At 40.9% G+C, this 21736-nt stretch overlaps 1 protein-coding gene across 9 annotated transcripts in view; it reads right to left on the reverse strand.

Annotated features, from left to right (window-relative positions):
- TENM2 (teneurin transmembrane protein 2) overlaps positions 1-21736 on the reverse strand; it is a 1471143-nt gene that overhangs the window by 155674 nt on the left and 1293733 nt on the right. For all 9 annotated transcript variants that reach the window (XM_085236695.1, XM_085236691.1, XM_085236690.1 and 6 more), the window contains one exon: positions 9733-9967. In XM_085236695.1, coding sequence (XP_085092821.1) covers positions 9733-9967 — 235 coding nt within the window. The remainder of the gene's footprint in view (positions 1-9732; positions 9968-21736) is intronic.

A 21736-nucleotide genomic window follows, 5' to 3' on the forward strand; every position in this document is an offset into this window, starting at 1 on the left:
ATTTCAACATCCGTGAAAGGTATGGATGGAGTCTGCATGCTGCTGATGGAAAACCAGCTGGTCCCACAGCTCGCTCAGGGCTCTCCCGCAGCAGCCCCTGCTCCTCGGCCCCTCGCACCCAGGCACAGCAGAGCAGGGAGCGCTGCCTTGCATGCAGCACATTGCCAGCAGAGGTGACATCTGTGGGAGAGGAGCATGCAAGGGGACATCTGTCCACCTTCCTGTGGATTACTGGTAAATGGAAAAAGCTATAGTTTGCTTTCTTCATTAATTCAGAGCTCTCTATAGCATTTATTTTCCCACAGGTCAAAAGGACCTCTGGTGTTCAGGGAATAGTGGTCTGACAGAACCTGTATTAACTTCCATACTCTTTGAGAGAAAAATCTTTTTCTTCCCCCCTCCTTTATGGCCAGATTGTCATGGCAGCACGCTGCAAGAACCAGCTGAGAAAAAAAAATCTATCATTTTTTGAGATGAAAAACTGTAATAGAAAGGAAGAACAAGGTACCATAACAGAAATTGCTTCTTTCACTCCTCATGCTATCCTAAGCTCATTCTGTATGAAAAAAGAAATACGGAGAGCTGTAATGCTTGAAGTGTCTTTTTCCATACTACCATTTTAATAGGAATTAATAAATAGGAAAGATACATACCAAGAAATCAAGTTTACAGCTCAATTTATTGATTCAAGGACTTACTAATAAATGAACTTTATGCACTGATAAAATCACATCCAATTATATTTATGTGATCATGTTGTGTCATTTATTTGTTGCAGAAGAAACAATGCAACATGGAGCTTTATATGCCCACTTGTACTGGAAAAAAAAATCTAGCCTTCTAAACTCTTGTGCAGAGGAGTAGCCATGTCATTTGTGTCAATGAAAGCCTGAAAGTGGCTGTCAAACTTAGGCAGCAAAGTTTCATGTCTTCTCACTTTTAGACAAAAAGAAACCAAGAACAAAGAAAATTATGAACTGTTCTAATGCTTTTTTGTGCTAAGAATGAACTCTGGGTGTTAAGCTGGTGGAAGATTTGGTTGCTTAAGGGCCTCAGTCCTCCCCCGAAGGAGGTTTAATAGCATGTCCTTGCTCTGGGGTTCTTGAAGGATTACTGACAGAACTGAGGGCCCTCCGAGGGGGAGGTGACTGCTCTCCTCACCTCACTGCACACAGCAGGGTGTAGTACTTGGAGGTTACTTACAGAAAACATTAAGTAGAGAAAAAAGCTGTGTGGAAGGAGGAAAGATTGGTTGATTAATCCCATCTGGGCTACTAATTCCAAATTTATCAGTGCTCTAGGTCCTGTGGCCACCACTTTTTATGTAACTTTCCTTAAAACAATACATAGTAGATATATATGCTCCTATTTCATAAGAAAGAAATATTTTCAGATATGCTACCTTATATCCAAAGCAGCTGAACCGATGTGAAAGTTAAGTCCAAACGTAATGGAGTGCCTGAGAAAACTGAGGGCAGCCCTCATGGCGGCTGCGGCTCCTCACAGGGAGCGGGGGGCAGCGCTGAGCTCTGCTCTGTGTGACAGCGACAGGGCCCAGGGAACGGCTTGGGGCTGTCGGGGGAGGGGCGGCTGGGGGTGAGAGAAGAGCTCTGCCCAGAGGGCGGTGGGCACGGCACAGGGCTGCCAGAGTTCATAAAGCATCTGGACAGTGCTCTCAGACATAGGGTTTGGGTTTTAGGTCATCCTGAGATGGACTCAGTGATCCTTGTGGGTCCTTTCCAACTGGGGAAATTCTATGACTCCAGATATATTTTCAGTGGAGAGTTATTTAAGACACGTGTAGGTCAAGGAAGTGGCCATTTCACAGAAGCATGCCAATATGCACCCCTCACTCTCAAGCGCACATTGCAGACAGGCACAGCTGCAGTGTGCACAAGAACACAGTATTTCTGTGTTTTTTAGCTCACTGCTGAAAACGAGCTTGCAACTGTGCATGATGCACAGAACTAAGGACACTCCATCAGGCATGGACACAATAATTCCGAATGGACATCAACAGTGAGGTAACACTTCTATCAGTTCTATTTTCTGCTGTATAACTCTGAACACGGCAGCAGCTGCCAAGCTTCCAACCAAGTTCTAACACCAACTTCCCAGCCCTGGAAGGGGTCGTGATTCCTTGAAGGCTGGGTTCACTACGTCCCAAGGCAATGTCTTCTAAAACATACAGTGTTAAGCAGAGTGTCATGTGTTGCCTTAAGTGCCAGACCAGCTTGTGACCGCCGTCTCGACTCTCAACAAAGGCACAGTTGGACACACAAAAGCACAGTAATTGAAAGCTGCCTGGCAGGAAGGTGATATGTTGTACAAAAAAGGCAGGCACCAGCCTTTGGGCACCCTGATCTGTCATGTTATTAAACAAAAACAAACAGGCAATGTTCCCAAAGCAACAGTCAAAAATAGAGTAGATTTAAAAAACAACAACAACAACAACAACAATAAACCCATCTGTATTGTGCCCCAGCAACATTCTTAGCTCTATACTGGATACCTTTGATACCTTTTTACAGGACAACCTGCACCTGACCTGGGATTTGCTAATTAAGATATTGTTGGATATAACCCCCTCTATCTCATGCCCCAGCTATGAGCTGTCAGCTCCAGAGGCTCTCACTGCTGGTGTCAGGATGCAAGGCATGACATGATCCAGCAGCAGCATCAGCCCAGCTCAGGCTGCTCAGAAAACCACTGGGATGTGACAAAGAGCTGTGAGAGCCCTTAGAAAGGTGTAAGCTATGGAGAGAGAAAGTATTGCTGCAACAAGGATCATCAGGAGCTCAAGAACAAGACAGGGAGAACACCAAGGTGGAAAGGCCTCAGGCCTGACAGGGAAAGAAGAGCAAGGCCAGGAAGCATGTCTGGATTGAAGTGTTCGTGTGGTGGAGCTGGTGGCACACAGAGCTCAGCAACAACACAGAGCTGCAGGAGCCACTCTTGCCTTCCCAAGTGGTGTCTGTCCAAAACCAGCCTTGGGTGCCCTGCAACAGCTGGTGGGCACACTAGCACTTATCCTTTAAATCTTTGTAGCCTTTTGCCCAAGTTAGCCAATAAATAATTGCTTTAAGCTTTAAATGTATGCATATCCTTCCTGCAAAGTCTCTTGGATCCCAGCTGAAGTCTGTTACACAAACTGACCTGGAAACAAGGTGGTAACAGTTTTTTCCTAGTTAACCACCAGATGAATCTTCACTTAAGTGAAGCTGACACCTTGTTGCATAATGAAGCTATTAAAATCTGCACTGTTGTTTATTCTCCAGGTCTGCAGCAATGAAACTGCTACCTCACACCTGGGGAAAAGCAATAGAAATAGCTACACATATAAACACAGAAAATGAGTTACTCCACATACATACTTAGATTAAATGGAAGTACCATCTATAAAGCAGATCTGGAAAGATTCAGGCAGCCTTTATCAGCTCAAACTATAGGACCCTAAATTCTCAAGTGCAAAAATAGTTTCATTTCATCTATAAAGTTCTGAGAAATATGTTACAGTCAAAGTAACAAAGTCCAATAATACCTATATCTGTTATTTTGCTCATGACAATAACGACAACAGCGTTTTGCATTTCAATAACTCTGTTAATTTTTAGCTTTCTGCATCAATAGATTTACTAATTTTCAAAACACTTCTATTTTAAAAGACACATATGTAAGCTCTGCACTATTTCTTAATTCCACTACTCTCTTAACTAGAAATAAAGGAAACGCACTAGCAATGGGGCTAAATTAGGAAGTTATTCATGTCTATAAGAAATTCAAGTCTCTAAAATGTTTTTTTTTTTTTTTTTTTTTTAACAGTCTACATATAAATGTATAAAATAGAATCCTTAATAATATCATTTAGGATTAAAAAAAAAAAAAAAAAAAAAAAAAGTACCCAAACCAACAACAAGAAAGGTAACAAAAACTAACACCCTAAACATCCTTGTCTCTTCCTGTGCAGTCATTCATGCTGCCTGTACATTCTACACAACTGAAAACTTTAAAATGCAAACCAAGCAGATCATGACAATATGCAATTATCTGTGATCTGTAAAAATTTCTTTGAGCTTATGGGTATGTGTGTAGGAGTACATTACACAGATTTTCAGAACCATCAGTACATATCCTGCTTTTGTAGGGCTTCCATCCACTCTTTTTTTCATCTCTTAACGGAGTTTATAGTTGTTATGAAAACATAACTACAGCAACCTGCTAAAAATGACTTTTCTACAATACTTCTTGAATTCCTGCAAGTGCATGGCCCAAACGTACATCAAGTCCTTATGGATACTTTTGATTACACTGTACTGCCTCTTCAAAATGCTTTTGATTTTCAGACACATCCAGAATCTATCAATGCAGAACCCAGTTATGTGGAAAGACTACACAACCATCCTGCAACCATCCCAAGCAGGAACAGGCAAACAGAGGTGTCAGTTCTTGCCCCAGCCTTTAATACAGAAAGGCCAAAATTCTGTGGCATATGTAGCTGTAGTCTTATTGTTTAAGTAATTGGTAAGAGAAGGCCATATAAGACAGAGCACAATTAGACACAGGAGATATTTCACTGCTCCAAGTAGTTGCTTGCTGTGCCCAATATATTCTAGAAATTTGCATTAACAAAAGGAAAAGAGATTTTGTTACACTGTTCTGTTCCAGAACATTTTGCATCATACATAAAGACATCAAAATATTGAGACATTATTCAAAACAGGCAGACAATAGTGAGGAGGCTGCAACTTGCAGTTTCTACTCATTCAGAAACTTCAAGTTCATATACTCAGGTCAGAAGTTCTGTAGCTTATCTTGTTTACACAATCACAATACAATATCTGACTTATGTATTAGCAACATTTCAGATATTTCTTTCTCAAATAAATAACCAATATCTCAGCACTAAATCGCATTCTTCTACTCTGTTCTTGGATTTCTGCAATGGCTGCTCTAGCCCATGTATAGCCATCACACACTGCACTCACTGCTCCACTGCCTGGAAGATTGCAGCTACAAAAACACCCAGCACAGGTGTTTCCCTGTTCCAGCACGCTGTGACTTTGCATTGGTGCAAAGTGGGATATAGCTTACGGTACCACTCCATCCTCTGATCTCCCTGTGCTCTCCCTCAGGCTAACCCACAGGGAGACTACAATGGAATTAGACTTGCAAAGATACAAATGTAGCTTGAACCCCAGGAGCAGACAAATATTTCAAACAACAACATGAATTATTTAAGGACAATTTTTACATTTTTTTCAATTTTTAAATACAACTTGACTTAAATGACCACAGATTTTGACTGGTTCTTTTGTACTACAGCCCACAAGATCTAAGGAAACATGAATTTCACAATTACCAGAAGAGTGACCATTGACCATCATTGTTTCTCCTGAAATACAGGAGAAATGTTGGTATGTTACATTCTTTACTGAAATGCAATAACAAATCCTGTTAGAAAGCTCAAAGAAACTACAAACACATCCATAAAATTATATTTACAGCTAAAAGATTTTGATTGAAAATATTTTAAGTACGAAACTAATTATGAGATTAAATAATAAGGCTAACTTCTATTTAATCTTTTTTCTCTTGGATTAAGTATTAATTATAACCATACCAACTAAATTAATTAACATCAATATGAAGCACAGGAACAGGCATTAGCACATTAGGCAATCTTTGACAAACATGCAATCATGAAAGCTCTTCTGTTATCCTCATTTATGAGTCATTTCATTTTTGACTGGCATCTGCAGATGGCCCTGTGCAAGGTTCCTGTACCAGAGATGAACCTTACAGTGCACAGAGTGATGCAAAGCTTCCTGCAGAGCCGTGCTTTTCCCCCTGTGCTCTGTGATACAGAAGCCCTCAAAGCATTTCAACCTATAAAGCAGAGTGCTGCCTCTCTGGCTGTCTGGAAGTAACGAGACCCACACTGCGATGTTCAAAGGTAGTATTTTCATCATTCACCCTTATTGAAAGCAATGATTAAAGAAGTGATAAAGAAACACCTCTTAACTGCAAAACGTAGAAACCAGCACTTTGGAAAGGAGGAGGAGGAGGAGGAGATGGTTTGAAACAGACTGCAAGGGGACAATAAAAGTTAAAGAGCATTACACAGCAGCTGCGGGCCTAAAGGTAAAGCAGCTAAGTACTGCAGAAATGAACCATAAAAATAGATCACGATATGCTACAGCGATGCACTCCTGAATCCTTAGCTAAGTATATTTCAACCCTTCCATTATGTACCCTAATTTCAAAGAAAACAGAACAATTACGCAGCCAAAGCAGAGGCCTGTTGCAGCCATAAAGCAGCAGCAGACCAGGTAAGACAAAATCCGTATTGGTCTGCCTTGAACTAGATTTAACCACACCAAAACAGTGTAACTAGGAACTCTGTAGAAGCATTTTTGCTACTTTTTAGCTTCACTAAAAAGAAACAAGCTACTGCAATTCAGCTAAGTGTAATTATGTTAAAAATAAAGTACCGCAAAGGGTTAATGGAGACCCGCTATAGCTGCCTGAAGAAAGTACATGCAAATATGGGCAAGCAGTAAACACTACAAGAAAACAAAGACAGAAAGATGGTTGCCACTGAAACCGTAACAATCCTGCAGAAAAAGCCAGAGAGCTGTTTGATGGAACCAGAGAAATCACACAGAATAAGCCCAAAATTTCACTTCAGAGCAAAAGCTGGTCCCCAAAATAAGCTGAACAATACCAAAAGCTGATAGAATTGTTCCCTTTGTAGGTGGAGATGAGGAACATAAAAACAGAAGCAAGGGGAGATTAAAGATGGCGTCCTCTGCAAGGCGCCCTCAGGCCTGCAGCCAGCAGCCACCTGCTGCCAGGCACCATGCCTTCACCGCCAGGTCAGGAGAGTCTCCTCAAGGACCAGCCATTCGTAAAGGCAAGGATAACTGCTGACAGTTATAGCAACTAATTGCTCATGATATGTACTGACGATGAACATCAGTTTTCTCAAGCACTGCTCTCAAGTTAGAAGGTGGCCCGGTAGGCCAGCTGGGCTGAGAGCACCTGCACAGCTCCCCTCCTGCCCCCAGACCTCAGCTCACTGCACCCATGGCTGGCACTGTCCCAGGAGCCATTACCTGTCCTGCTCTAGCTGCTCGCACTAACAGCGCCGTGATTTCTCATTTCCTAGCTTATATACTTATATCTAGTCTAACCTATCACATATATGCTGTAGTAAATAAGGAAACAGGTCTGGAAACTTCACACTGACTTTAAATTTACTTTCCTTTTAATCTGAAAAGTAATTAAAAATAGAGACTTTCATCAACATATTTTATGCTTATACTTGCATTGAATCAAAAGCCTCATTAAAAAACAAAACAAAACAAGAACATACAAATAAAGAACCTGTCACGCTAAATTAATACAAATCTGGTTAACCCTTCTGAAATCAATACTGAAACAAGAAATGGAGAAAAGAGGCATTTGGAAAATGTGCTGTCTCTAAGTGGTCTGTGGGTTTAGCTCAGGCAGCATAGTATTGCAAAGGAAAGAAGTGAGGAGAAAAACATTCTTAGCAGAGAAAAAATAACAATATGCAGACACACACTGCAGCATTCCATGATTCCAGCACTCGGCACTGATAGGTAAAGAGGTATCTGGAATCTAAATTGTGATCTGAGTTTTGTAGTGCTGACATAAAGCATTCCCTTCAGACAGCTCAGGTACTGCTTTCTGTTTCATAATCAGTAATGTGACCACTTGCATATTGTTTTAAGCTGAGAGAAGAACCTACTGAAGGTAACCAAAAGGTGAAAACTAGAAGTTGTGAAAGATGGCCCTGATACAGCAGCTGCTGTCAGCGGTGGCTTTGACTCTGGGGCACTCCGCTGCTGAAATGAACAACTGCCAACAGGGAGAAACATTCAAGTGCAGTGCTCTGGGAAGAGGCAATGTGAGTGGCATCAGCACTCACATCAAAGTAAAGCCAAAAAATAAAGGCGGAACTGACAGGATGGCAAAAAGGTGTCATTTGATTTTGTAGCTGAATTGAGAGGAAATACCAACTCTAAAGAGTGCTGGCTAATTTGGAAAGTCTCCAGTGATTCTGCAGGCATAAATTTCAGCAAAATTCACTGCAAACAAGAAAAAAAAGTCCTCATCTTCTGAGTTAATATTCTTGTGATGAAACTTGTCAAAAAGTCCTGTCAGGTATGCATGTCAGAAAGGAAATAATCAATCCTGAAGCACCCCTGGAAGAGCCTTTAGAAAGCAGCAGTCCTGTTGGGTGGCTCTCTGGCATCTCCATGTTCACCTCTGACAAATGCACCTACAGAAAACTGCAGTTCTCTGGTAGCCAGGTGTTCTGCAGCCTCCAAAAATAACAGCATTACTTTGGTCAGTAGCACGAATACATGTGTATTCCGTGAGAGTTTGTGATACAAAGCAGAAAAGCATAAGGTCCAAAGTTAGTACTGGAATTGACAGTCCCCACTGGCAGGAAATAGTCACAAAATCAGAACGTAAAGAAGCCCAATGTTATTGCTTGGGGCTGCCAGCATTTTGACAAAGAACCATTTTGCAAATATCACAAGGAATTATTTCCCTGTAAATGTCTGGGGCAATCTTAAGACATTAGAAATGACAAATTACAGGTGCCACTGTACTAAAGAATGCCTGTATGGAGGTGTAACCACACCGGGCTGGCTACTCTGCATACAAGCTGGTAGGTCAGCCTTAAATTCCCAGAAGGCCACAATTGAAACATAACATCTCAGAGCTGTGGCTGAATAGCTGAAACCACTGCATAAGCCAGTGTTACAAGGAGTCCAGCTGCCCTACCTGCATTCTGTGTTTTTATACAGATCTAGGCCAGCAAGATCACTTTTCTACTATAATCTTGTTTTTCACTTTTTTTTTTAAAACTGAATTTTCTAGAATTCAGTAAAATTCTACCATATCTGCAAGAGGGGTAGACTCAGATGTGCAAATTCCAGTTCCAGCACATGTTCAGTTGCTGCTCTGACAACTGCAGCAGGACTTAGCCTCATGTCTGTGAACAAGGACATAAACACATTCTCCTGCAGAAGTCCCCAAAATGGCATTTTTAAAATTCTGCTATTCCAAGCAGGCATCCCACACCCTGAATGATCACAAATCTCACTGAGAACTGAGTACTGAGAACCACAGCCCACCAAGCACTTAGTTATTTGACTGACCCAAGTGCTGAACCTTTAAATTTATACGCAACTGTTTGTCCCACAGGCATCAAACTGTTAACACATACAGAAGAGATTAAAATGAGCCTGCATGCTGGATGAAATATAAATGAAAATTATAGTACTACCAGTCTTGGATCTGGGATTGTTTCTCAAGCCTCCCAAAATGCATATTTGCATAATTATAAATGAGCCTCTGTTTGTGATTTCAGGAAGAGCAAAGCACATAATTTTCCAGCAACACAGTCAATGTGACATATAAGAAGTTCCCCCTGTGCCTGTGGGCAAGGTATGCCACAATAGTACCATTAGATGAATACACAAGAACTGTCCAAATGTATAACAAATACTTTAAAATAGGACAGAGATGTCCACCTGTCTGCCTCCCAGAGCAACACAATTCAGACGACACGAACTGCACGTGTTCTGATGTCAGGAACTCTCACTGTGCGTCAACTAAAACCACCACTGACCCCAGGTAGACCAAAACCCCTCACTGATCGCTGCCAGAGCGCTGTCAGACCCCATGACCCACCTGGTCTCCAGCGGCACGTTGCTGTTGAGCACCCAGCTGTCCTGCAGCTGCACGGACTCAGGAGTGGTCGCAAGGTCGTTGGGAGCGGGAGCGGGTGCGTGGATCTGGTTGCGGCGGTTGGTGAGTGAGTTCCTGTTGAGGGAGTTGGCAGACGAGTGATGGTGGGACAGCGAGTGGTTGTGAGGAGGAGGGAGAGGTGGCCTCAGCGTTGACTGGCTGTGATGGTTTGAAGGGCCTGAAATGGAAAAAGAAAAAAGAAATCACAGCCATGCTGATGGTATTATTTTTCTCAGCATTTTCAGAAGATTGTTAGCTGGATAAAAAAACAAAAAGCTGAGCCCACAGACCAGAAACTATGCCTGTGTACCTTTTGGACTTGTAGCTACTGAAACGCTGTTGAATCAGACCACAGACTGTCAGAGATCAGATATAAAACGGCACCTAAAGTTTGTACAGTTAGGATGTCCACAAAGACTCAACTGAGGTTTAAAAATAGTCTTTGTGGCCTCTCTGAAGAAAAAGGGAAGGAAGCAGGGCAGCGGGCAAGCTCACCCGTTCTGTACACCCACCTGGAGGGACATTTTCTTCCCTGTTTCTGTCAGGGATTTAAGGATATGAACCTTAATGCATTAAAAATAGCTTCTGAGAATACGGTCTTTATGCTTCTATAAAATTTAATCAGAGATCTTAATCTGCTTTCACTCACCGTTTGCCCATTAGGTTCAAAGGAACAGTATTTGTGCCAGTGAAAGAAGATTAAGCTCCAAATATGAAAATGCAACAATGCAATGATGGTATCTTCAACGTTCTTACATGTGATCGGGATTTGGCCTCTGTTTTTCTATTTAGCAATGCCACAAATGCACATCAAGATCAGAAAATTATGCTAGTCTTGTGGCCTCTTTCATTGAAAGATGACAGATCATTTTGGAGGAGATAAGGAAGGATATACACCTTTCTTATACTGACATGTTTGCATGGATAATGAAAATAAATTCTGCTAATCAATAAGGCAAACGGATTAAATGAAAAAGCACATGCATAGATAATAGAATAAAGAGGCATCGTTCTAGCATAGTCACTTTACTAAACAAACACAAAACGGTAAGTTTATAATTCCCTATGTTGCAATAATTTAATTTTAATAAAAAGAACAAAATTTAAAATAACAAGCACTAAGTAGATTATGAACTGCATGCTTTAGTCATTATACCAAGTTGTAGTTTTCTAGTGAACAATAATCAGAACAAGTAATATTAGCTAAATTATAATCACAATGGTGTATGTTTCTTTTAGAAACCAAAGACCATTTTACCTAATGAATCAATCAATAAAAGAAAACATCACAAGAGGAAAACATTTGCAGTTAGACTGATCTATTTTCATACAAAACAATGAAGCACAGAAAAACTGTTGAAATGTTCAATTAACTGCCAGATCATTAAGGCCAATATTTAAAAAAGGAAAATAATTTCCCTTCTTGCTCAAAAAGGACTAATCCCATGTGAGAATCACACCACGCAGCCAGGAACTGGAATAGGTGCAAAAATTCAGGCTTCTGATTTCTGAAGTTATGACCAAATCTGTAATGTGGGAAGGGGCCCAAGAGAAGACACAGCCGCGCTCCCTCAATGCGGGCAGATGCTCAACACGGTGGCAGGGCTGCCTGCCCAGCCTGCCCTGCGGAGCACAAGGGCCTGCTGAGGGCAGCGGTGCAGCTGGGGAACTGCCACGGGACAGGGCTTGGTGGAGACGGGTCTTTCCTTCCTTCAGTGTAGGCCAAAGAAGAAACAACACAGGTCCAACTAAGACTTATGCAAATGGAAATTGCTCTGTGACAAGCAAATGGAAATTGCCCTGTGACAAGACACCTTCAGAAGGGAATGATAAATTCCGGATGCTGCATCTGCTGCTTTCAATCTGCACAGAAGTTTATTTCCCTTTTTTGAAAGCCTTTATGCCTGAATGCTTGCCCTGTTTGAAAAACAAAGAAGCCTTTCATGAACAGGTTTCAAATTTTGGAGCTGTCACATGGGCTGGCCACCTTATTATCCTTCCCTTGGCCATCTCTGACATAAGCTTGGAAGAGACTGTTTTAGCTCAGCAAAGTTAAAATCCGCGTTTGGACCTCCTAAAACATCAGATGTCTAATCTGCACTGGGTCCTGTGCCATTTCCAAAGAGCATGTAGAGGGACACACAGCAAGAAGAAAATGTGCTTGGACAATATCCACACGCATAGAAATTTAAGTGGAATTACTCTCCTCATGTCTGTGTTCTGGCTTTAAACAAAGCAAAGCGATTTGGATTTCAATAAATGGATCTCTTTAAGCGATAAAATGCAGACGTGTGCCCTTGTGTTAAAAATTAATTCAGAAGATTTGTACACTTCCTATTTTCTCTGCGACTATTCATTCAGTTTCTCCTTTCAGAGGATAAATAGGAAAGAATCATAAACAAAAAAGTTTTGTTCACTGACATGGCAGCGACAGCTATACTGACTCTGAATCCTCCAACCACAAGATCACAGAGGCTGCTCTCACAAGTGAGAGAACTCTGCATTCTTATTAATGTGCAATTACTGTAAGGCTAAAGAAGAACTGAATTCAAACTACTATGAATTGATCTCTGCAAGAGCTAGTTTGCACACAGTACATAAAGCGTACTGCACAAAACAAGCTATGTAGAAGCAGCTGTAAAACCCCAAAACAGCTGGCATAGAATGTATGTAGCGTTTAATAAAAACAAAAAACAAAAAACAAAAAACAAAAAACAAAAAGCTAACAAACAACAACAACAAAAAAAAAACAATGTCAAAATTATATAGATATATATTAAAATGTACAAAAGCTTATATATAAATACTAAGAAACACACGCATACAGAAGTGAATACTTCGGTTACTACATATACAGGAGAGAGTAAAAATCTTAATACTCTGCTTCTTCATAAAGTTCTTTAAATAAATAAAAAGCAGAAGCGTGTGACTTGGAAGCTGAGAGAGGATATTTTATTTTCTAATTATGTAATCTGAGAACACAAAGTCTGACCTAAATTTCTCTGAAGCAAACAAAAGTTATTCAATTCACTTACTTGGGTTTAATCAGAAACAAGAAGCTAAAAGTGTAGAAAAAAAATGCTTTGTTCTGTTCATGATTTTATTCAGGAAAACAATGAAACAAAACAAGCTAGCACAGAACTAACATTCACCTCAAGTAGGATGTGAAATACATGTCTCCTTAAAAAGAAACAAGAAAAAGCAGAAAACCCCTGAACATAACTCTGTTATAAGGGCATTCCCTTCTTTTGTGTACAGGAGAGCACGGAAGCTGCAGACCAGGGCTGAACCCCAGAACATGGCTGCAGGGCACATGGCACTGCACCTCCTCACAGCACTGTCCTGCTCTGCTGGAATGCCCTCGGATGTCACAGGGGTACAGGCACCACAGTGAGCTGCTCCCAAGGATGCACCTCTAAATGCAGCTTCTCAGCTCTTTTTGCAGTTCAGACATTGCCTGGTGCACTAAGTGACACTCTGGATCTGCTTCAACACTGTCACAGTAATTTCCAAGTTCTTCCAACTCTATGTAACACTTATGTAACACCTGCACTAAATCGACCCAACACAAAGATCTGAGAAGTGAAGTTCCCACTGAAGAGATCCATTTCAAAGCAGAAGCAGCAGCATCCCTGATCGGAGCAGAGCATTTGCTGTTCTGGAACCTTCGTACATAGCACAAAAAAAAAAGTAATGGAGATTCTACCTTAGCTATGCTGCACTATCCTATGTGCCATGATTAAATGCTAGAGACAAACACCTCCTCAATCATCTCACAAAAGAACTAAAAGAAAAAACACACATTATTTTTCAGAAATGAACAATGCAGCAGCTTATACATCTAGACAATACAAACATTGTGTAGAAACAGTGAATGAAGCTGATGTACTGAAAGATAAAAAGGAATAAACCGAAACCACATAAAATCCTTCTTAGCGAACGTCAGTCTTCAGCAACCCCAGTTCTTTATTCACATAACTGCACCACACTGTTTTCTCAAGGAAACCACATCATCTGCTCCCACAATGAGTAATAGGTTTTTCACATAACAACAGGCCACCTTCCAAGCTAATTCCTCTCCAAAGGCAGATCACTCTATTCAGAATCGGGAAGAAAAGCACTGAAGCACTGAAGCAGCCAGGGAGCAGCAGGCAGCGTGCAAGGAGCTGCCCCTGCTCGGCAGCTGACACCTGGCTTTCAGCCCTGCTTTGAGCTGGCTGGGCTGGAACCAGGGCTTCTCATCTGCCTTGTGGCCTCTGGTTTAAGCCATGCTCTACTGTTTGCTTTAGTTCTCCAAATTATTTTGTGGAAGGGCAAAGTTTAAATGGAATCTCACTGTTCTCAGAATGTTTTCAATGTACGCTGGAAAGAAGCAAGTTACGTTACTTAACCATAACTATAGATGTCATTAACTCTCTTGCTGTAAAACCACATCACTTCCCAGGTGTTCCTTCTTTTGTCCACGTTTTTACAGTGTTTGAGGCAAGACTAGGTTGAACAACTGACTATGTGTGAGTCACTTACCAATTTCTGCCAGTGCACTGCAGCCATCTCCTCTGCACAACATCAGAATCAAAAACTGAATGTTTCTGCAGCAAAAAATACCCAACACAACGAGACCCCAAAACTCCACTGCTAACCCACAATATCCAGATAGTCACAGAAAAGGGGAAAGGTGAATTTATGGATAAAGTATCTGTCCAGGACTTTGTCATACTTTCTACAGCCTATGCTGACTGTGGCATCCCTCAAACGACTGAGGATGAAGCACTTGTTATCTGTATGCTTCTTTATCCTTTGCAGTAGCGCTGAAGGTAAATTACCTTACCACTTACAAGGCAATCACATACTGGTGCAGTTTGAGCCAGGAAAGCACTTTGCAGCTCTGGCTCCCAGCCTGAAGGGCACGAGTTCATCATACGGGAGGCAGAAAAGGCAGCAACCGAATTAACTTGGCCAGACTGGAGCTGCTGGTGCGCACACAGAGCATGGCTGCCACTCCATCATGCGACTGGCGGTGCTGAGGGGCTCTAGGCAGACATCAAGAGCACCCAGATACAGCAAGCTGCAGAACCAGCAGTTTGCTCCCAGCACTGCGGGAGCCAAAGCAAAGCAGGCATGGCCTTTGCACGAGGTGGGTGGGAAAGTTGTGCACGCTTGCGTACGAGAAGACAAAGATGCAGGACATTACCCAGAGTCTGCCCTCAGGGACTGCAGGCACATGGCCCATTTTCTCAAGTGTCAGATTAAGAAACACCGCTCTGAAAATACTACTATCTGAGATGCTACGTACAAATTATATTTGCTTAAATACATCACTTAAATATGCATTATCTCACTGCATGAGGTACACCGGCTGCACAAAATAATGGCTAGTCAATGGCAAAACACATTGCTTAAATAATAATGCTTTATGTAGATTTGGTGCCCCGTGGTAATTCTACCTGCATATATGTATACGGAGGTAGGCGTACCGTTTCCAATTTTACATAACAGAAAATGAGTCACCGAGAGGTCAGGGAGTCATCCTTCCAATTAAAAAAAAATCCATGCGCTTCACATCTTTCCCAATCAAACTTCTCATTTAATTTTCCAATAATGAAATTAGATATAAAACATATTTCAGAGACACCAAGGGTGTATTTATCTTCAGTCTGGATGTATGACTTCTGCCTGAAGAGGGCACTGATGTAAGAACTGAAAAGAAAAGCAGGCATATGTATTTCTAAGTCATAAAAATAGTTAACCGTTGCCACAAAAAACACCATCCAGAATGCTAAATTTTGCTCTCTATGCTTGGTTCTACAGAATGGGAAAGAGCTGAACCCTATCTAAAGTCTTACACAAACACTCTCCAAAGCTCATTCAATTTGATACACTGAGAATCACACCAAAGAAAAACTGAAGAGACATTTTTCTGAACAGCATACGGAAACTTCTGAGCAGAAGTATTTTGGCCAGCAGCGTAAGCCTGGTGACATTTTTGTGACAGAAGTGCAGTTTGAAAGCTGCTGTTTCCCTGGATGGTCCATGGGGGAGCCTTAAAATGCTCACAGTGACATAAGAATAATTATACTGTAATTTCCAATTCATTGTGAGTCTGGAGTCAGGTGCAATAGAAAGTCATCCCTGAAGCTATTACAGCAGTACTTTGGATTTTATATAACCCAGTTAGCTAGCACACAAAGCTGCTTTCCATGGGTGTAAAAGAAATGCTAGTCACAGGTGCTTTAATGCAATGCATTATTTTGATCATTTCAGAAACTTTATGGAACATATTACGTAGTGTCCAAAACCTTCTGAAAACTAATTATTGCACCTAAAATCATTTAAAAAAATCTATAAGAAAGTGTCTCAAAATAAATTACAGAAGGTAACTGCATCAGAGAGGAGATAAGACAGAAGATAAAGATCTGTACGATCTGCTCTTCTGCTGGTATTTGGGATGAGAATGTTTTTCCAGAATTATTTACGGTATTACTCTGTCAGCCCAAACAAAGCAGAAAAATCTGTGTACATTGTGTGGAACAAGTAGGAGAATAGTGCATAAGGCTTTAGTAAACAATACTGAATATACAGTGCATATGTTGAATTGAATTGGACTTCAATAAGTTGTTTCAATTTTTAGAAGCAAGATAAATATGAATGACTACAAGTAAGAAGCAAACTTTGGCCTCCTGCAGGGAGCTGCAAGCTTTGTGTGACTGGCACGTCTTCCACAGGCACAGGAATGTGCTTTTAGCTTCGTTAGTTGGTACAGGACAAGAATGAAAGTCATAAGCCGTTGGACTAAGAAGTCTTATAGCAGTTGCCCGGCTTTTCTAAGTATTGGGGAGTTTAACTTCAGGTACCACAGACAAAGGGCTCTGCTGCTCAGAAGATGAAAACGTAGGTTAATGAGTACCAATGAAGGGCATTGTGAGGCAGTATATGAAAGCCTTCACACAATTTATCATCAGCTCATCAGCAAATAAACCAACTTACTAAGCCAGCAGTTCATATGAAAGCACTATCCTGCGCCTCTCCAGTATGAAAAAAGCAAAGGGACTTCAAACCAGAAGAGATCACTTATCTTACAGGCAGACACCTAACACTAGAGTGGTCCCACATTACTAGAACAAACAGGGTGCTTGGAGGTTGAAACATTTTTCAGCAATGCTGCCTGTCTCTGGCATCAAGAGGACAGCAAATACCTGGGTTCCAGGTGCTGTCTATAGAGCATACTGTTTTTAAAAGCTGCTGCAGCCCAGGAGCTTGGAATAACACCTATTACCTGCCTGTCTTTGTATCACAGTCATGATTTTATTTTTCTGAGAAGAGCAGATATGCAAACAGACTCAATTAAAAAGCCATAGAAAACATTAATAGTAGTTGTTAACTGAGTAATGAGGGAACAGATTCAATTTTCTATTTAAGATATAACAGTAGCTATGATTATTGAATTATGTGCTACATACATAGAATTATATTATGTGCTACATAGATAGATAGATAGATAGATAGATAGATAGATAACACATACTAGTTTCTGAGACCATTAAGTTCAAAGTGGAGTTGAGTACTACGAAAAGTAAAGCAGTTGTTGGGTGCTATGCTGCATTCAGAGTAACGAAGGATTTACAAACAGGAAAAGAAGATAACTGTAATACATTATCCAATAAAAGTCATAGGAAACAGTGACACTAGATAGATACCAAAATTGTAGTTTGGCCAAAACCTCTAAATAACAATCATCAAGCTTGCGAAAAATGGCTAACAGCTTTATCAAAGGATAACAAGCAATCAAGATCTACGTTTGAAATCTCTGCTCCGAAGTCTGTGTGAATTGCCTAAATTCCTTGGACAGCAGAGTTTCATGGCAGTTAAAGACATAATGTGAGAGATGAATTTCAGAAAATCCAGAGACCCAGGGCAAAACTTTTTGACACTGATGTTAAACTGTGAAACCACAACAGAGAAGAAAAGGAGATAAGGAAAATTCTGTAGTACGTCAAGGAAGTCTGCTGCTTTGAGACACTGGGGCAAGGCACAAGTCAGCAGGGAGGAAGGAAGAAGATACTAAATAGCTGTTTCCTGTGAGATCTCATAGTAGCTTGATAAAAGTCTCCACATTAGAAGGAGGATTCTAGTCCTCAAAGCTATCTACAGACACGTGTTCAATATTCAGGCTTTTCTGCACGGCCATTCATCAAGTACATTTTTAAAGGAATGTTCAGATACACAAAAGCCAAACTTAAGAAATTACAAAAAAGACAGTTTTTCTCCTAAATATCTCCAGTATTTTAAGTGAAGGTTATTATCATGTTATTTAAAATATAATAATAATAAATACATTCAACATTTAATTAGTAAATTGGAGCTATCAACAAATTTAAAAAATAAGTCTTATCTAGCAGAAGGACTGCCAGTAGATATCTGTGACTCCCTATGACAATAGCAGCATATTTAAAAAAAAAAAAAGTTTTAAATTAAGATTAATTAAGATTCATTCATTTTTACTACTTGTCTTGCTCTTTGCATGTGTGAAAGATTTTCATTTGCACTCATTTATCATCTCAGGCAACTTCACTGATAAGGAAATTTATTCTGACAAAAAAATCAGACTGTGTCTTCAGAAGGTTATCGCTGATGTTGCTACACGCAGATGGCATCTAGATCAGGATTAAGTATGATCTCTTCTAAAACACAACTCTCTAACATTATGGTTATCTCTGACATATTCACAAAGGCAGATGGATGTCCAGGCAGCAAAGATCCTGTTTGAAAGCAGTATTTTTGAATGATGTATTCACAAATGTGGGAAGAAGAGGCGTAGAAATGAAAAGTAAAGCATTAGTTTAAAAAATATCTTAGAAACCAAAATCTAGAACCCAGTTCTTAACTGCCAAAACTGCTCTCAGTGAATGTTCCACGCACTGAGCTTATCACTACTAACAACCACAACATAAAAATAATGATAATAGTGTTCTCTAAAACAATGGATGTGCTTCCTTTATAGCGCTTCTTACATAAAGCCTCATAAGGTAAGGATACGAGCAAAGCTTGGAGGACCATAAACTGAAACATAGAAAGTAATGAGGTAACACTGAATCGTGTGACCAAACCCTAGTGCTCTGGTTCCAGCTTCCCCATCCAAACAAGCCTTCCTTGTCTGGCACAGTCATTTCTCTAGTCATAACAAAGTAAAACAGAAGAAAACTAATTCCAGTGGGTGCTAATGGAAAAGTAACATGTTTAGATTTAACTATTATTTCGAATACTTTCTATTTTTCCCCATGCGGATCATTTAACTCATATATTTCAGTAAGGAAAAAAAAATCATACAGTGTCCTTGGTTGGAAGAGATCTTTTAGAATCAGAATGGCAGTTTTTACACTGTATGGAGATCTACAATTGCAATATATCCTTCGCAGAACCTTATAGGTAGCTGTTAAAAAAGCTAGCAACCCAACAAAAAACAGAGTTGATTGTAAGTTTTCCAAATGATACGTAACAAAAATCCTAGCCACTGGGGAGGAATACATTTGTAAGCTAATGTCTAATTAGTACATTTTGACAAAAACGTAAAAGCAAAAGCTATCCTCTGCAGGGCTTGAGAGTCTATCATCATTAAAGCTTAAAGACTGTTCCATGCATATTTTCTGCATCAGAAAGAAGTAGTCTGGAACAAAACCCAAAGTACACATCTGTGTAGGATTCTGACAGACATCTTGATATGGTTACACTACTTCAATTTACTTGCATATTGTCTGGTGCAAGCTCAGGGAAACACGGCAAGCTGTGCAATGAAGGGAGGGGAAGTGTTGCAGTACGGTGTCTTTATATTAACTGAGCTCTAAATTTATGAAACACTCAAGAAAAAAATTATTAAATTATTCATCAGCGATAAGACAATTAAGAAGCAAACTAAAGGGGAAAGTGGAAGCTTGGTCCTGAGGGAGAACAGCTGGTCCTCTCATTAAAAGTATGTTTTGGCAGCAAAATACCCCCCGAACAGAGGGAACCTGCTGCTAAAGCAGCCTCTGAGTCAAAGTTAGGAGCAACTGACAAAGAAAGGCTTGTGTGAACAGTAAGGTGGGCGTACGTTGGGTATAACCATGGCTGGTGGGAGCTACGTTTCCCCTGAGTATGGCAAAAAAAGGTGCTGGGATGTAATTGCACTCAGGAGCCGCAGCTTGAGACAGTACCAGCATCAGTCTTTGGGCAGCTTTGTGCTGCTGTGCCAAGCTGCACTGAAGTGAGCTTAAGAGTCACAAAGAGGTGTCACTCACTGCAGCCCTTACTCACACACTGTATGCAGCAGTGAGGATGGCAGCTGACGCCCTGAACCACTCCTGAGTCCTGTTTCAGATCTCACAGTGGGCAACAACCCGTGGTCAGGAGCATCATTTCACCTCTGTGTTGCGACTGCGTGTGTGCCATTGGAAAGAAAAGGGCATAGCACAATGGTAATTGCATGGGAAGTCATTCAGAATTGGAAAGGAGAAGGAAAACAAGAAAGGGAAGAGAAAGGCAGCAAGTTGGTGCAATGACTGAATGGAGTGGAACAGCACGCACACAAATACAGCAGCATGCTGCCCTTGCAGGCTGGTTTACAGTGCCAGAGCTCTGAGGGTGTCTGAAACAGTCCTCATTAAATACCATAATGTTTTGATGGCATAGAAATGCAAAATTGGATACTTCATCTTCATTCTGTACACTCGTGCTTCTCTGATAGATAAAAGAAATTTCCTCTCTAAATGTAATCCTCCCTACTCACATATTTGCCCATATACATGGAGCATCATTACAGCTAGAAGTAGAAACGCACAATAGTTCTTTTTCCTAATCCAATAACTCTTCTTAAAATGGTTACTTGAATTCCTTCCAAAGACTCAAACATACTTCATATCAGGTAGGAATTCACACATTCTTATATATAGTGCAGCCTCAGCCTGTTTCAAAACCTGATACAACATAAAGAATACATTAAATTAGATTTCATTTAGAACTCTGATCTTTCTATACCTGGTTGTTCACAGTGTACCTGTTTGGGCCAGTGGGCAAAATAAACATTTTAGCCTTTCCTACTGCTTTACATATGTCACACTGAAGAGCTTTTTACATAAGAAGAAATGGCACACTACTAGCTTTGTCACAGTTTCAGGGCCTTAGTTATGAATACTTCAGATGATGCTCTAGACAGAAACTCAAATGATTAAGATTCCTGCTCTTCGGATGAACAGAAGAGAGATTTACAGATTCAGTTTGAATCTGTACTATATTCATTTACATTAGCTGATCAAAGAATAGGGAAGCAAAGACAAGGTAGATTTCTAAAATGAAGGGATATATGCATATCAAGTTAAAAATTTATTAGAGACACAGTCACTTGGGCATATATATGTATTGAGTGTTCAGAAGTACACAGGGCAACACCCTGCTACACAAAGATGATTTATACACACTACGGAGAAAGCATTGAAGGGCAGAAGCAAAGCAGTGATGGGGCCCTGAGCTGGGCTGCCAGCAGAGCCCGGTGCAGAGCAGAAGGTGCAGGCATGGCCCAAGAACTCTGGGTAGCATCAGGTGGTCCAGAACCACAGAAGCAATGAGGGAAGATGAGCTGGAAGCAGCAGTGCCAGGAGAAGAAGGCAAAGAACATGACAGAGGAGATGCTGCCTCGGGGTGCAGAACCCCTCACATTCCTGGGGTGAGAGTGAGCAACAGCGATGGGAACCAGCAGAGCAGAGCGGATAGGTTGGAAAAGAAGGTAAATAGAGAGGTGGGGAGCTCCTCCAAGAGACTTTGTCTCCTCCAAGACACTTCAGGCAGAACAGAGGGCAAATTAAAGAAGAGAGAAACGGCCAGGAGAGCTGTCAAGAGTGGGACAAGGGAACTGCTTAGGAAGGAGGAATGCAGCACTGACCAGGGTACGTCAGCTCCATCCTGCTACATGTCTGCATAG

This window comes from Meleagris gallopavo, chromosome 15 (genome assembly GCF_905368555.1).
Source record: "Meleagris gallopavo chromosome 15, MGAL_WU_HG_1.1, whole genome shotgun sequence".
Lineage (NCBI taxonomy): Eukaryota > Metazoa > Chordata > Aves > Galliformes > Phasianidae > Meleagris > Meleagris gallopavo.